The sequence below is a fragment of the Coregonus clupeaformis genome, chromosome 17 (genome assembly GCF_020615455.1).
Source record: "Coregonus clupeaformis isolate EN_2021a chromosome 17, ASM2061545v1, whole genome shotgun sequence".
In the NCBI taxonomy this organism is placed as follows: domain Eukaryota; kingdom Metazoa; phylum Chordata; class Actinopteri; order Salmoniformes; family Salmonidae; genus Coregonus; species Coregonus clupeaformis.
This window is the reverse complement of record NC_059208.1, coordinates 53678604-53694658: the sequence shown is the minus strand read 5'-3', so window position 1 is coordinate 53694658 and position 16055 is coordinate 53678604. Positions and strand designations below refer to the sequence as shown.

At 44.2% G+C, this 16055-nt stretch overlaps 1 protein-coding gene across 1 annotated transcript in view; it reads left to right on the top strand.

Moving 5' to 3' along the window:
- The window catches only part of LOC121586746 (syndetin-like), a 291135-nt gene that overhangs the window by 182733 nt on the left and 92347 nt on the right, over positions 1-16055 (top strand). The window contains exons 20-22 of the mRNA XM_041903695.2: positions 476-561; positions 2350-2471; positions 14707-14787. Coding sequence (XP_041759629.2) covers positions 476-561; positions 2350-2471; positions 14707-14787 — 289 coding nt within the window. The remainder of the gene's footprint in view (positions 1-475; positions 562-2349; positions 2472-14706; positions 14788-16055) is intronic.

Here is a 16055-nt window from a genome sequence, read left to right as displayed (position 1 = left end):
CACGCCTCTTAATTGATAAATTAAGGAGATTTTACGAATGAATGTCTGGGCTCAACCACCGAGCCTCAGGGTTATGAAACTGAACAGCTGTCTATGTCTGGGCTCAACCACCGAGCCACAGGGTTATGAACCTGAAGCACTGTCTATGTCTGCGCTCAACCACCGAGCCACATGGTTATGAACCTGAAGCACTGTCTATGTCTGGGCTCAACCACCGAGCCACAGGGTTATGAACCTGAAGCACTGTCTATGTCTGGGCTCAACCACCGAGCCACAGGGTTATGAACCTGAAGCACTGTCTATGTCTGGGCTCAACCACCGAGCCACAGGGTTATGAACCTGAAGCACTGTCTATGTCTGGGCTCAACCACCGAGCCTCAGGGTTATGAACCTGAACCGCTGTCTTGTTGTCCCGCCCTCACGCCTCTCCTCTCTCACTAATCAGCGCCTCCCTTCTCCCCTTCTCTCTGCGCAGCAGGAAGAAGTCAGACTACAGTCTTAACAAGGGCGCCAATGCGCCCATCCTGACCAACACAACCCTCAATGTGATCCGCCTGGTCGGTGAGTAATCTTCTCCTCTCCTCTGTTCCTCTTCTCTCACCTCCCAGAAACATCCAAGACACTAAGTGATGACCGTGGTGACCCCTCTCCCTCCGTAGACCTTGATAACGGCACCAATTAACAAGCTCATCGCTCATTAAGAATGGGAGGAACCAGGACCCTATTCCCAAGGCTACCTGGTGGTGTGACTGGCCTGTACCTGCCGTCATTAGCCTGTCATTATCCATGCCAAACCCCAGTGACCTTTCATTTCTTAAGTGAAATGTAAATGTCTGTTTGACGTCAGTTGTGAGGTGTCGGGCCTCACCGTCAATTTTGCTTCCTGCTCGAAATGCAACCCCTCTTTGATTTGATTTGATTGGAGAGGAAGAAATGTCATTATAATAAGCGAGGTAGTTAAGGCTCCTAGTTTGTGAAGAAATCTCTGTTTTTCACTCGTGTTTTTATCTGATTTGAATTTAATTACGTTTCTAAACCACATTCTAAATGACCAGCGCAGTTCACTTACAGTGTTGTAAATTCGTTTTAATTTATTTTTTTGCATTTCAGATGTATAATAGTACATGTATGATTTAAAACATAATATGTAAAATAGAAAATGTACAGTATACCATTGGAGCACATGAAATCAAACTTTTTCCACATCACTTAATGTGAAATAAATCCTCATCTGGATTTCTGTTTCAATAGTGCTCTGAAAGGTTAGATGACAGGGTTCTACCGTTCTCAGAAAGATAAAGTGAGAAAGTGCCGGTCTCAGCTCAAAAAGGCGAGTGGCTATTTAATCAGTTCTGATTCAATGGTAAACTTGTTACAGCGCTGTGCTCTGTAGCTATTCATTTTATTACCTTTTTCTGAAATCAAATTCCATCCCCTCAGAGTACATGTAAATGCTCCATTGGCTGGGCGATTTATTATTATGATAAATCACTATTCGATTATGATTGACTTAAAACATCTTGGATTATATTACTATGGGAATCCTGGGACCTAATGTTACCCCAGCTACAATGCTGTCTGCTTTAGTTGGATATGATCAACAGTTGAGACCCTTTAGTTGGATATGATCAACAGTTGAGACCCTTTAGTTGGATATGATGAACAGTTGAGACCCTTTAGTTGGATATGATGAACAGTTGAGACCCTTTATTTGGATATGATGAACAGTTGAGACCCTTTATTTGGATATGATGAACAGTTGAGAGCCTTTAGTTGGATATGATGAACAGTTGAGACCCTTTATTTGGATATGATGAACAGTTGAGAGCCTTTACGTCCCAGGACATCTGATAGTGGTGAATAGAGAGTAAATCAGTTGTTTAATCACATTATACGTGTTCTCATTTGGTGCAGTGCTGATGTCAAACGTCATGTCAATTTTTTTGCATTCTGATCACATTCATATCAATCATGTACTGTAAATCGCCCAGGGGATATTTTCTTAAAAGTTACATTCAAACATTTTAATTTATCCCATTCAAATCCCCCAAAAAGATGACACTAGGGTTTTGGATAAATTGCTTTTGTAACTTTTTTAGATATGAAAGATCCAAACTGAATTTCCAAGTATCTAATATGCCAGGCTAGTAGTTTTTGAGAGGAGCTTTTTTAACCTTTCTGTTGATAACTGTTTAACTGATATCAATTGTTTTGTTATTTCATATCTAATAGTATATAATAACATATATAATAACATATATAATAACATATATAATAATATAATAACATATATAATAACATATATAATAACATATATAATAATATGCCTTTCTAATCTTTCCCATACAGGAAAATACATGCAGATGATGAACATTCTGAAGCCTATAGCCTTTGAAGCCGTCCACTGTGTTTCCCAGCTGTTTGATTACTACCTGTATGCTGTCTACGCCTTCTTCGGCCGCAACGATATGGTACGGAAAAATACTAAAAAGCTATTTCAATGGAGATTATTCATTGACCATGCTTTTTAGTCCAGGACTAGTCGTAACCTGTGTCCGGGAAACTGGCCCTGAGGGTCTTGTACAGTTCTACACAACCATACATTATAGACATGTTGTTGTACGTGACAGACTTGCATTATGTTCATTAGTGTCCCTAATGTGAATGTGTTCTATGTTTCTCATATGTTATCTTATATATTATTTACCACTGAATTATCTGTATGTGGGGACTGCTTCTATGTTCCACCTCTCATACACACATCACTCATGGGAAATGGTCATGGGGCTGTAGCTGAAATCACCTGAGATTGCTTTTTGTTGATCCAATGTATGAGAGAGCACTGTATTGGTGCTTATAGTGTTCTAATGGAGTTAGAATTAATTAGTGTTTTCAGAACAAGTCACCCTCGAAAACATTGCATTGTTACAGATATTTTCAGACTGTTCACTAAGATAAGGGACACTGAGGTGCTAACTAGTCTGTTTACTAAGACAAGGGACACTGAGGTGCTAACTTGTCTTTTCACTAAGATAAGGGACACTGAGGTGCTAACTTGTCTTTTCACTAAGATAAGGGACACTGAGGTGCTAACTTGTCTTTTCACTAAGATAAGGGACACTGAGGTGCTAACTGTTCTGTATTAATCTTCAGTACTGTATTCCTTCAGTTGACACTTCTACTCCACCTCTCTTCTTCCCCCCCTCTTTCGCTCACCTTTAATCTATTTTCTTACGGATAGGCCACAAAGAGTAACAGTTTTCTGCCCCTGTAAAAACAACATTGTTTCGTTATCACGTTAAAACTCTTCTGAGGCTATTTTAGCAGCTAAAGCTTTCGCTAAAGGAAGCGCTCAGTGTGCGTGGGACTACAGTGCCTTGCAAAAGTATTCATCCTCCATGGCGTTTTTCCTATTTTGTTGCATTACAACCTGTAATTTAAATTGATGTTTATTTGGATTTCAGTAATGGACATACACAAAATAGTCCAAATTGGTGAAGTGAAATGAAAGTCACATAATTAGTTAAATAAAGTCCACCTGTGTGCAATCTAAGTGTCACATGATATCAGAGTCTGCAACACCACTAAGCAAGGGGCACCACCAAGCAAGCGGCACCATGAAGACCAAGGAGCTCTCCAAACAGATCAGGGACAAAGTTGTGGAGAACTACAGATCAGGGTTGGGTTATAAAAAAATATCTGAAACTTTGAACATCCCACGGAGCACCATTAAATCCATTATTAAAAAATTGAAAGAATATGGCACCACAACAAACATGCCAAGAGAGGGCCGCCCACCAAAACTCACAGACCAGGCAAGGAGGGCATTAATCAGAGAGGCAACAGAGAGACCAAGGATAACCCTGAAGGAGCTGCAAAGCTCCACAGCGGAGATTGGAGTATCTGTCCATAGGACCACTTTAAGCCGTACACTCCGCTGGGCTTTATAGAAGAGTGGCCAGAAAAAAGCCATTGCTTAAAGAAAAAAATAAGCAAATGCGTTTGGTGTTCGCCAAAAGGCATGTGGGAGACTCCCCAAATATATGGAAGAAGGTACTCTGGTCAGATGAGACTAAAATTAAGCTTTTTGGCCATCAAGGAAAACGCTATGTCTGGCACAAACCCAACACCTCTCATCACCCCGAGAACACCATCCCCACAGTGAAGCATGGTGGTGGCAGCATCATGCTGTGGGGATGTTTTTCATCAGCAGAGACTGGGAAACTGGTCAGAATTGAAGGAATGATGGATGGCGCTAAATACAGGGAAATTGTAGAGGGAAACCTGTTTGTCTTCCAGAGATTTGAGACTGAGACGGAGGTTCACCTTCCAGCAGGACAATGACCCTAAGCATACTGCTAAAGCAACACTTGAGTGGTTTAAGGGGAACATTTAAATGTCTTGGGATGGCCTAGTCAAAGGCCAGACCTCAATCCAATTGAGAATCTGTGGTATGACTTAAAGATTGCTGTACACAAGCGGAACCCATCCAACTTGAAGGAGCTGGAGCAGTTTTGCCTTGAAGAATGGGCAAAAATACCAGTGGCTAGATGTGCCAAGCTTATAGAGACATACCCAAAGAGACTTGCAGCTGTAATTGCTGCAAAAGGTGGCTCTACAAAGTATTGACTTTGTAGGGGGGTGAATAGTTATGCACGCTCAAGTTTTCTGTTTTTTTGTCTTAGTTTTTGTTTGTTTCACCCCAAAAAATATTTTGCATCTTCAAAGTGGTAGGCATGTTGTGTAAATTAAATGATACAAACCCCCAAAAAATCAATTTTAATACCAGGTTGTAAGGCAACGAATAGGAAAAATGCCAAGGGGGGTGAATACTCTCACAAGCCACTGGATGTGTGACTAATAAACCCCGGGGGAGCTGGTAATGATGTCAACAAAATGGCTGTCACATGCCAGAGTGGATGAGGCTCTGCTGCTGCTCTGCTTCCTGGGTCCTGACTGGCTTCTCCTCAGGGGGTCCAGGGACAGGACAGGAGTCGCATTGCACCTTGACAGGGCATCCCTTGTTTTCACCTTCTTTCTTTCTCTCTGCATTTCTATATGTCTCTGTCTCTCTCTGCACTTATTTTCTCTCCTTCTCTCTCTCTGTATTTATCTCTCTCTGTATTTCTCTCTCTCTCTGTATTTCTCTCTCTCTCTCTCTGTATTTCTCTCTCTCTCTCTCTCCTTTCTTTCTCTCCTCTCTCTATATTCTCTCTCTCTCCCCATCTTCTTTCTCTCCTTGTCTCTCTCTCTGCATTTCTCTCTCTCTCTATTTCTCTCTCTCTGTATTTCTCTCTCTCTCTCCTTTCTCTCTCTTTCTCTCCTCTCTGTATTTTCGCTCTCTCTGTATTTCTCTCTCTCTCCTTTCTCTCTCTTTCTATCCACTCTCTGTATTTTCTCCCTCTCTGTATTTCTCTCTCTCTCTCTCTTGCTCTCCTCTCTGTATTTTCTCTCTCTCTGTATTTCTCTCTCCTTTCTCTCTCTCTCTCCTCTCTGTATTTTCTCTCTCTCCTCTCTCTGTATTTCTCTCTCTCTCTCTCTCTCTCTCCTTTCTCTCTTTCTCTCCTCTCTCTGTATTTCTCTCTCTCCTTTCTCTCCTTTCTCTGTATTTTCTATCTCTCTCCTTTCTCTGTATTTGCTCTCTCCTCTCTCTGTATTTTTCTCTCTCTCTCTCTTTCTCTCCTCTCTCTGTATTTTCTCTTTCTCTCTCTTTCTCTCCTCTCTGTCTGTATTTCTCTCTCTCTCTCTCCTTTCTCTCTCTTTCTCTCCCTGTATTTCTCTCTGTCTCTCTCTCTCTCTCTGTATTTTCTCTCGCTCTCCCCATCTTTTTTCCTCTTGTTTTCCTCTGTCTCTCTCTCATTTTCTCTCCTCTCTCTCTCTGCCTTTCCATCTCAGTTTCCTCCTCCATCTCTCACCCTTTTGGGTTCACTCTTCCTTTACTTCTTCAACTGTCTCTCTTCCTGCCTCTATCACTCTGCCGCTCCTCGTTAGTTTCCAGTTCAATATGGCTCTCATTCAAAGCCCCCCCCCCGAAAATGTACAGTACCAGTCAAAAGTTTGGACACACCTACTCATTCCAGGGTTTTTCTTTATTTTGACTACTTTCTACATTGTAGAATAATAGTGAAGATATCAAAACTATGAAATAACACATATGGAATCATGTAGTAACCAAGAATGTGTTAAATAAATCTAAATATATTTGAGATTCTTCAAATAGCCACCCTTTGCCTTGATGACAGCTTTGCACACTCTTGGCATTCTCTTAATCAGCTTCATGAGGTAGTCACCTGGAATGCATTTCAATTAACAGTTGTGCCTTCTTAAAAGTTAATTTGTGGAATGTCTTTCCTTCTTAATGCGTTTGAGCCAATCAGTTGTGTTGTGACAAGGTAGGGAGGGTATAGAGAAGATAGCCCTATTTGGTAAAAGACCAAGTCCATATTATGCCAAGAACAGCTCAAATAAGCAAAGAGAAACGACAGTCCATCATTACTTTAAGACAGGGTTCTTCAATTCCGGTCCTGGAGGGCCGAAACACCTCTGTTTTTCATCCTCTCCTTCTAATCAGGGGCTAATTCAGACCTGGGACACCAGGTGAGTGCAATTAACTACCAGGTAGAAATAAAAAACAGAAGTGTTTCGGCCCTCCAGGACCGGAATTGAAGAACCCTGCTTTAAGACATGAAGGTCAGTAAATCCGGAAAATTTCAAGAACTTTTAACGTTTCTTCAAGTGCAGTCACAAAAACCATCAAGCGCTATGATGAAACTGGCTCTCATGAGGACCACCACAGGAATGGAAGACCCAGAGTTACCTCTGCTGCAGAGGATAAGTTCATTAGCGTTACCAGACTCAGAAATTGTAGCCCAAATTCAAGTTCAAGTAACAGACACATCTCAACATCAACTGTTCAGAGGGGACTGTGTGAATCAGGCCTTCATGGTCGAATTGCTGCAAAGAAACCACTACTAAAGGACACCAATAAGAAGAAGAGACCTGCTTGGGCCAAGAAACACGAGCAATGGACAATAGACCGATGGAAATGTGTCCTTTGGTCTGGAGTCCAAATTGGAGATTTTTGGTTCCAACGGCCGTTTCTTTGTGAGACGCTGTGTGGGTGAACGGATGATCTCTGCATGTGTATTTCCCACCGTAAAGCATGGAGGAGGAGGTGTTATGGTGTGGGGGTGCTTTGCTGGTGACACTGTCTGTGATTTATTTAGAATTCAAGGCACACTTAACCAGCATGGCTACCACAGCATTCTGCAGCGATACGCCATCCCATCTGGTTTGGGCTTAGTGGGACTATCATTTTTTTCCCAACAGGACAATGACCCAACACACCTCCAGGCTGTGTAAGGGCTATTTTAACAAGAAGGAGAGTGATGGAGTACTGCATCAGATGACCTGGCCTACACAATCCCCTGACCTCAACCCAATTGAGATGGTTTGAGATGAGTCGGACCGCAGAGTGAAGGAAAAGCAGCCAACAAGTGCTCAGCATATGTGGGAACTCCTTCAAGACTGTTGGAAAAGCATTCCAGGTGAAGCTGGTTGAGAGAATGCCAAGAGTGTGCAAAGCTGTCATCAAGGCAAAGGGTGGCTATTTGAAGAAACTCAAATATATAATATATTTTGATTTGTTTAACACTTTTTTTTGGTTACTACATGATTCCATATGTGTTATTTCATAGTTTTGATGTCTTCACTATTATTCTACAATGTAAAAAATAATAAAAATAAAGAAAAACCCTTGAATGAGTAGATGTGTCCAAACTTTTGACTGGTAGTGTATATGCACGTATACGCTGTTATTGTGATCTATGGATGGCTTATAATACCATGAGCATTGAGATGAGGTTGATACAGCCCCCCATTTCCTGAGTAATGAGTGATATTAATATTCGAAAGGGTAAAAGCACCATCCTGGCCTTAGTCACAAAGCCACCGGCGTCAGAACTCAAATTTGACCATTATTTTCCGTTTGAATTGACTGTCTGTCTGTCTGCCTGGTGGAAAAACCCAGATCATTTCTGGATATGGTAATGGTTGACTGCACTCATATTGAGCCCAGGCCTCAGTCATAAAGTATGATGTGTCAACAATTCTATGTTCTGGGTTACCTACAATAGAAACAGCTTTGGTGTTTTCCGTCTATTTTCTCACTAAATGTTTTGGGGGTTGTTCTAGACACTTTTGTTCTCTATTGTCACTTTCACCTCAGTTTATCGAAACAACACTTTTTTTGGTAATGGTGAATATTGGTTCAGACACGGACGGATACATTTAATTGGCAAATATATATTGTTTATCAACCTTTCATTTTACCACATAGGTCACTAGAGATTTGAATGTGTTTTTTTGCAAGTGAGCCCTGCTTTGCATTTTTCCTGGCATTTATATCTGCCAAGCAGAGGTGTAAATGAACACGTTAAAGCAGGCTTTTCCCAGCCATATTGGACACAGATGTGTGTATTATATACCGAAACAGCACAGAAGTGTTGAAATTAGCTGTGAATCCATGGTAATGTGGTGTGAGACTAGCTACATGTCCCTACTCTGTCATGGTAATGTGGTGTGAGACTAGCTACAGGCCCCTACTCTGTCATGGTAATGTGGTGTGAGACTAGCTACAGGCCCCTACTCTGTCATGGTAATGTGGTGTGAGACTAGCTACAGGCCCTTACTCTGTCATGGTAATGTGGTGTGAGACTAGCTACAGGTCCCTACTCTGTCATGGTAATGTGGTGTGAGACTAGCTACAGGTCCCTACTCTGTCATGGTAATGTGGTGTGAGACTAGCTACAGGCCCCTACTCTGTCATGGTAATGTGGTGTGAGACTAGCTACAGGTCCCTACTCTGTCATGGTAATGTGGTGTGAGACTAACTACAGGCCCCTACTCTGTCATGGTAATGTGGTGTGAGACTAGCTACAGGCCCCTACTCTGTCATGGTAATGTGGTTAGCTACAGGTCCCTACTCTGTCATGGTAATGTGGTGTGAGACTAGCTACTTGTCCCTACTCTGTCATGGTAATGTGGTGTGAGACTAGCTACATGTCCCTACTCTGTCATGGTAATGTGGTGTGAGACTAGCTACAGGCCCTTACTCTGTCATGGTAATGTGGTGTGAGACTAGCTACAGGTCCCTACTCTGTCATGGTAATGTGGTGTGAGACTAGCTACAGGTCCCTACTCTGTCATGGTAATCTGGTGTGAGACTAACTACAGGCCCCTACTCTGTCATGGTAATGTGGTGTGAGACTAGCTACAGGCCCCTACTCTGTCATGGTAATGTGGTGTGAGACTAGTTACAGGTCCCTACTCTGTCATGGTAATGTTGTGTGAGACTAGCTACATTCCCCTACTCTGTCATGGTAATGTGGTTAGCTACAAGCCCCTACTCTGTCATGGTAATGTGGTGTGAGACTAGCTACAGGCCCCTACTCTGTCATGGTAATGTGTAGCTACAGGTCCCTACTCTGTCATGGTAATGTGGTGTGAGACTAGCTACAGGCCCCTACTCTGTCATGGTAATGTGGTGTGAGACTAGCTACAGGCCCTTACTCTGTCATGGTAATGTGGTGTGAGACTAGCTACATGCCCCTACTCTGTCATGGTAAATGTGGTTAGCTACAAGCCCCTCCTCTGTCATGGTAATGTGGTGTGAGACTAGCTACAGGCCCCTACTCTGTCATGGTAATGTGGTTAGCTACAGGTCCCTACTCTGTCATGGTAATGTGGTGTGAGACTAGCTACAGGCCCCTACTCTGTCATGGTAATGTGGTGTGAGACTAGCTACAGGCCCTTACTCTGTCATGGTAATGTGGTGTGAGACTAGCTACAGGCCCCTACTCTGTCATGGTAATGTGGTTAGCTACAAGCCCCTCCTCTGTCATGGTAATGTGGTGTGAGACTAGCTACAGGCCCCTACTCTGTCATGGTAATGTGGTTAGCTACAGGCCCCTACTCTGTCATGGTAATGTGGTGTGAGACTAGTTACATGTCCCTACTCTGTCATGGTAATGTGGTTAGCTACAGGCCCCTACTCTGTCATGGTAATGTGGTGTGAGACTAGTTACAGGTCCCTACTCTGTCATGGTAATGTGGTTAGCTACAGGCCCTTACTCTGTCATGGTAATGTGGTGTGAGACTAGCTACAGGTCCCTACTCTGTCATGGTAATGTGGTGTGAGGCTAGCTACAGGCCCCTACTCTGTCATGGTAATGTGGTGTGAGACTAGCTACAGGCCCCTACTCTGTCATGGTAATGTGGTTAGCTACAGGCCCTTACTCTGTCATGGTAATGTGGTTAGCTACAGGCCCCTACTCTGTCATGGTAATGTGGTTAGCTACAGGTCCCTACTCTGTCATGGTAATGTGGTGTGAGACTAGCTACAGGTCCCTACTCTGTCATGGTAATGTGGTTAGCTACAGGCCCCTACTCTGTCATGGTAATGTGGTGTGAGACTAGCTACAGGCCCTTACTCTGTCATGGTAATGTGGTGTGAGACTAGCTACAGGCCCCTACTCTGTCATGGTAATGTGGTTAGCTACAGGCCCCTACTCTGTCATGGTAATGTGGTGTGAGACTAGCTACAGGTCCCTACTCTGTCATGGTAATGTGGTGTGAGACTAGCTACAGGTCCCTACTCTGTCATGGTAATGTGGTGTGAGACTAGTTACAGGTCCCTACTCTGTCATGGTAATGTTGTGTGAGACTAGCTACATTCCCCTACTCTGTCATGGTAATGTGGTTAGCTACAAGCCCCTACTCTGTCATGGTAATGTGGTGTGAGACTAGCTACAGGCCCCTACTCTGTCATGGTAATGTGGTTAGCTACAGGTCCCTACTCTGTCATGGTAATGTGGTGTGAGACTAGCTACAGGCCCCTACTCTGTCATGGTAATGTGGTGTGAGACTAGCTACAGGCCCTTACTCTGTCATGGTAATGTGGTGTGAGACTAGCTACAGGCCCCTACTCTGTCATGGTAATGTGGTTAGCTACAAGCCCCTCCTCTGTCATGGTAATGTGGTGTGAGACTAGCTACAGGCCCCTACTCTGTCATGGTAATGTGGTTAGCTACAGGCCCCTACTCTGTCATGGTAATGTGGTGTGAGACTAGCTACATGTCCCTACTCTGTCATGGTAATGTGGTTAGCTACAGGCCCCTACTCTGTCATGGTAATGTGGTGTGAGACTAGTTACAGGTCCCTACTCTGTCATGGTAATGTGGTTAGCTACAGGCCCTTACTCTGTCATGGTAATGTGGTGTGAGACTAGCTACAGGTCCCTACTCTGTCATGGTAATGTGGTGTGAGGCTAGCTACAGGCCCCTACTCTGTCATGGTAATGTGGTGTGAGACTAGCTACAGGCCCCTACTCTGTCATGGTAATGTGGTTAGCTACAGGCCCTTACTCTGTCATGGTAATGTGGTTAGCTACAGGCCCCTACTCTGTCATGGTAATGTGGTTAGCTACAGGTCCCTACTCTGTCATGGTAATGTGGTGTGAGACTAGCTACAGGTCCCTACTCTGTCATGGTAATGTGGTTAGCTACAGGCCCCTACTCTGTCATGGTAATGTGGTGTGAGACTAGCTACAGGCCCTTACTCTGTCATGGTAATGTGGTGTGAGACTAGCTACAGGCCCCTACTCTGTCATGGTAATGTGGTTAGCTACAAGCCCCTACTCTGTCATGGTAATGTGGTGTGAGACTAGCTACAGGCCCCTACTCTCTCATGGTAATGTGGTGTGAGACTAGCTACAGGTCCCTACTCTGTCATGGTAATGTGGTTAGCTACAGGTCCCTACTCTGTCATGGTAATGTGGTGTGAGACTAGCTACAGGCCCTTACTCTGTCATGGTAATGTTGTGTGAGACTAGCTACAGGCCCCTACTCTGTCATGGTAATGTGGTGTGAGACTAGCTACATGTCCCTACTCTGTCATGGTAATGTGGTGTGAGACTAGTTACAGGCCCCTACTCTGTCATGGTAATGTGGTGTGAGACTAGCTACATGCCCCTACTCTGTCATGGTAATGTCGTGTGAGACTAGCTACAGGCCCCTACTCTGTCATGGTAATGTGGTGTGAGACTAGCTACATGCCCCTACTCTGTCATGGTAATGTGGTGTGAGACTAGTTACAGGCCCCTACTCTGTCATGGTAATGTGGTGTGAGACTAGCTACATGCCCCTACTCTGTCATGGTAATGTGGTGTGAGACTAGCTACAGGCCCCTACTCTGTCATGGTAATGTGGTGTGAGACTAGCTACATGCCCCTACTATGTCATGGTAATGTGGTTAGCTACAGGTCCCTACTCTGTCATGGTAATGTGGTTAGCTACATGCCCCTACTCTGTCATGGTAATGTGGTGTGAGACTAGCTACAGGCCCCTACTCTGTCATGGTAATGTGGTTAGCTACAGGTCCCTACTCTGTCATGGTAATGTGGTTAGCTACATGCCCCTACTCTGTCATGGTAATGTGGTGTGAGACTAGCTACAGGTCCCTACTCTGTCATGGTAATGTGGTGTGAGACTAGCTACAGGCCCCTACTCTGTCATGGTAATGTGGTGTGAGACTAGCTACAGGTCCCTACTCTGTCATGGTAATGTGGTGTGAGACTAGCTACAGGCCCCTACTCTGTCATGGTAATTGTGAGACTACACCCCTACTCTGTCATGATAATGTGGTTAGCTACAGGTCCCTATTCTGTCATGGTGATGTTGTGTGAGACTAGCTACAGGCCCCTACTCTGTCATGGTAATGGGGTTAGCTACAGGCCCCTACTCTGTCATGGTAATGTGGTGTGAGACTAGCTACAGGTCCCTACTCTGTCATGGTAATGTGGTTAGCTACAGGTCCCCTACTCTGTCATGGTAATGTGGTGTGAGACTAACTACAGGTCCCTACTCTGTCATGGTAATGTGGTGTACTAGCTACAGGTCCCTACTCTGTCATGGTAATGTGGTGTACTAGCTACAGGTCCCTACTCTGTCATGGTAATGTTGTGTGAGACTAGCTACAGGCCCCTACTCTGTCATGGTAATGGGGTTAGCTACAGGCCCCTACTCTGTCATGGTAATGTGGTGTGAGACTAACTACAGGTCCCTACTCTGTCATGGTAATGTGGTTAGCTACAGGCCCCTACTCTGTCATGGTAATGTGGTTAGCTACAGGCCCCTACTCTGTCATGGTAATGGGGTTAGCTACAGGCCCCTACTCTGTCATGGTAATGTGGTGTGAGACTAACTACAGGTCCCTATTCTGTCATGGTAATGTGGTGTGAGACTAGCTACAGGTCCCTACTCTGTCATGGTAATGTGGTTAGCTACAGGCCCCTAATCTGTCATGGTGATGTGGTGTGAGACTAGCTACAGGCCCCTACTCTGTCATGGTAATGTGGTGTGAGACTAGCTACAGGTCCCTACTCTGTCATGGTAATGTGGTGTGAGACTAGCTACAGGTCCCTACTCTGTCATGGTAATGTGGTGTGAGACTAGTTACTGGTCCCTACTCTGTCATGGTAATATGGTTAGCTACAGGCCCCTACTCTGTCATGGTAATGTGGTGTGAGACTAGCTACAGGTCCCTACTCTGTCATGGTAATGTGGTTAGCTACAGGTCCCTACTCTGTCATGGTAATGTGGTTAGCTACAGGTCCCTACTCTGTCATGGTAATGTGGTTCGAGACTAGCTACAGGCCCCTACTCTGTCATGGTAATGTGGTTAGCTACAGGCCCCTACTCTGTCATGGTAATGTGGTTAGCTACAGGCCCCTAATCTGTCATGGTAATGTGGTGTGACACTAGTTACAGGTCCCTACTCTGTCATGGTAATGTGGTTAGCTACAGGCCCCTACTCTGTCATGGTAATGTGGTGTGAGACTAGTTACAGGTCCCTACTCTGTCATGGTAATGTGGTTAGCTACAGGCCCCTACTCTGTCATGGTAATGTGGTGTGAGACTAGCTACAGGTCCCTACTCTGTCATGGTAATGTGGTGTGAGACTAGCTACAGGCCCCTACTCTGTCATGGTAATGTGGTTAGCTACAGGTCCCTACTCTGTCATGGTAATGTGGTTAGCTACAGGCCCCTACTCTGTCATGGTAATGTGGTTAGCTACAGGTCCCTACTCTGTCATGGTAATGTGGTGTGAGACTAGCTACAGGTCCCTACTCTGTCATGGTAATGTGGTTAGCTACAGGCCCCTACTCTGTCATGGTAATGTGGTGTGAGACTAGCTACAGGCCCCTACTCTGTCATTGTAATGTGGTGTGAGACTAGCTACAGGCCCCTACTCTGTCATGGTAATGTGAAGAGTGAAAGGAAAGGGGGATACCTAGTCAGTTGTACAACTGAATGCATTCAACTGAAATGTGTCTTCAGCATTTAACCCAACCCCTCTGAATCAGAGAGGTGCGGGTCATCGGCACCCGGGGAGCAGTTGTTGTTGGGGGTTAACTTCCTTGCTCAAGGGCAGAACAGCAGATTTTTATACTCAGGAATCGAACCAGCGACCTTTCGGTTACTGTCAAAACGCTCTTAACTGCTAGAGAGATGGCAGAGTCGTTCACAATGCTCCCAAACTGAGAAGATATAGCAATTTTTTCTCTCTCTAATCTCTATTCTATCCCTAAGATTGTGGTTAGATTGTGTGTGTGCGTAAATTTAAAGTGACTTTGTGTGTCTTCTGCAGTATGAGTCATCAGGTCTGGGTCTGATCAGCAGCCGACTGAGAACAACACTGAACAGAATCCAGGAGAGACTCATCCAAATGGTAGGAAAAAAACCTCTCTCTCGCTCTTTCTCCCCCCTCTCTCTCTCTCTTTCTCCCCTCTCTCTCTCTCTCCTCTCGCTCTCTCTCTCTCTCTTTCTCCTCTCGATCGCTCTCTCTTTCTCCTCTCTCTCTCTCTCTCTCTCTCTCTGTCTCCTCTCGCTCTCTCTCTTTCTCCTCTCGCTCTCTCTCTCAATTCAATAAAATTACATTTCAATTTAAGGGATTTATTGGCATGGGAAATGTGTGTTAACATTGCCAAAGCAAGTGAAGTAGATAGTAAACAAAAGTGAAATAAACAATAAATATTAACAGTAAACATTACACTCAGAAGTTCCAAAAGAATAAAGACATTTCAAATGTCATATTATGTCTGTATACAGTGTTGTAACAATGTGCAAATAGTTAAAGTACAAATGGGAAAATAAATAAACATAAATATGGATTGTATTTACAATGGTGTTTGTTCTTCACTGGTTGCCCTTTTCTTGTGGCAACAGGTCACAAATCTTGCAGCTGTGATGGCACACTGTGGTTTTTCCCCCAGTAGATAAGGGAGTTTATCAAAATTCGGTTTGTTTTCGAATTCTTTGTGGATCGCTGTAATCGGAGGGAAATATGTGTCTCTAATATGGTCATATATTTGGCAGGAGGTTAGGAAGTGCAGCTCAGTTTCCACCTCATTTTGTGGGCAGTGTGCACATAGCCTGTCTTCTCTTGAGAGCCAGGTCTGCCTACGGCGGCCTTTCTCAATAGCAAGGCTATGCTCACTGAGTCTGTGCATAGTCAAAGCTTTCCTTACGTTTGGGTCAGTCACAGTGGTCAGGTATTCTGCCACTGTGTACTCTCTGTTTAGGGCCAAATAGCATTCTAGTTTGCTCCGTTTTTTTGTTTGTTCTTTTCAATGTGTCAAGTAATTCTCTTTTTGTTTTCTCATGATTTGGTTGGGTCTAATTGTGTTGTTGTTGTTGTTGTTGTCCTGGGGCTCTGTGGGGTCTGTTTGTGTTTGTGAATAGAGCCCCAGGACCAGCTTACTTAGGGGACTCTTCTCCAAGTTCATCTCTCTGTAGGTGATGGCTTTGTTATGGAAGGTTTGGGAATCGTTTCCTTTTAAGTGATTATAGAATTTAACGGCTCTTTTCTGGATTTTGATAATTAGCGGGTATTGGCCTAATTCTGCTCTGCATGCATTATTTGGTGCATGCAGAGTCTCAATTTGGTGTTTGTCCCATTTTGTGAATTCTTGGTTGGTGAGCGGACCCCAGACCTCA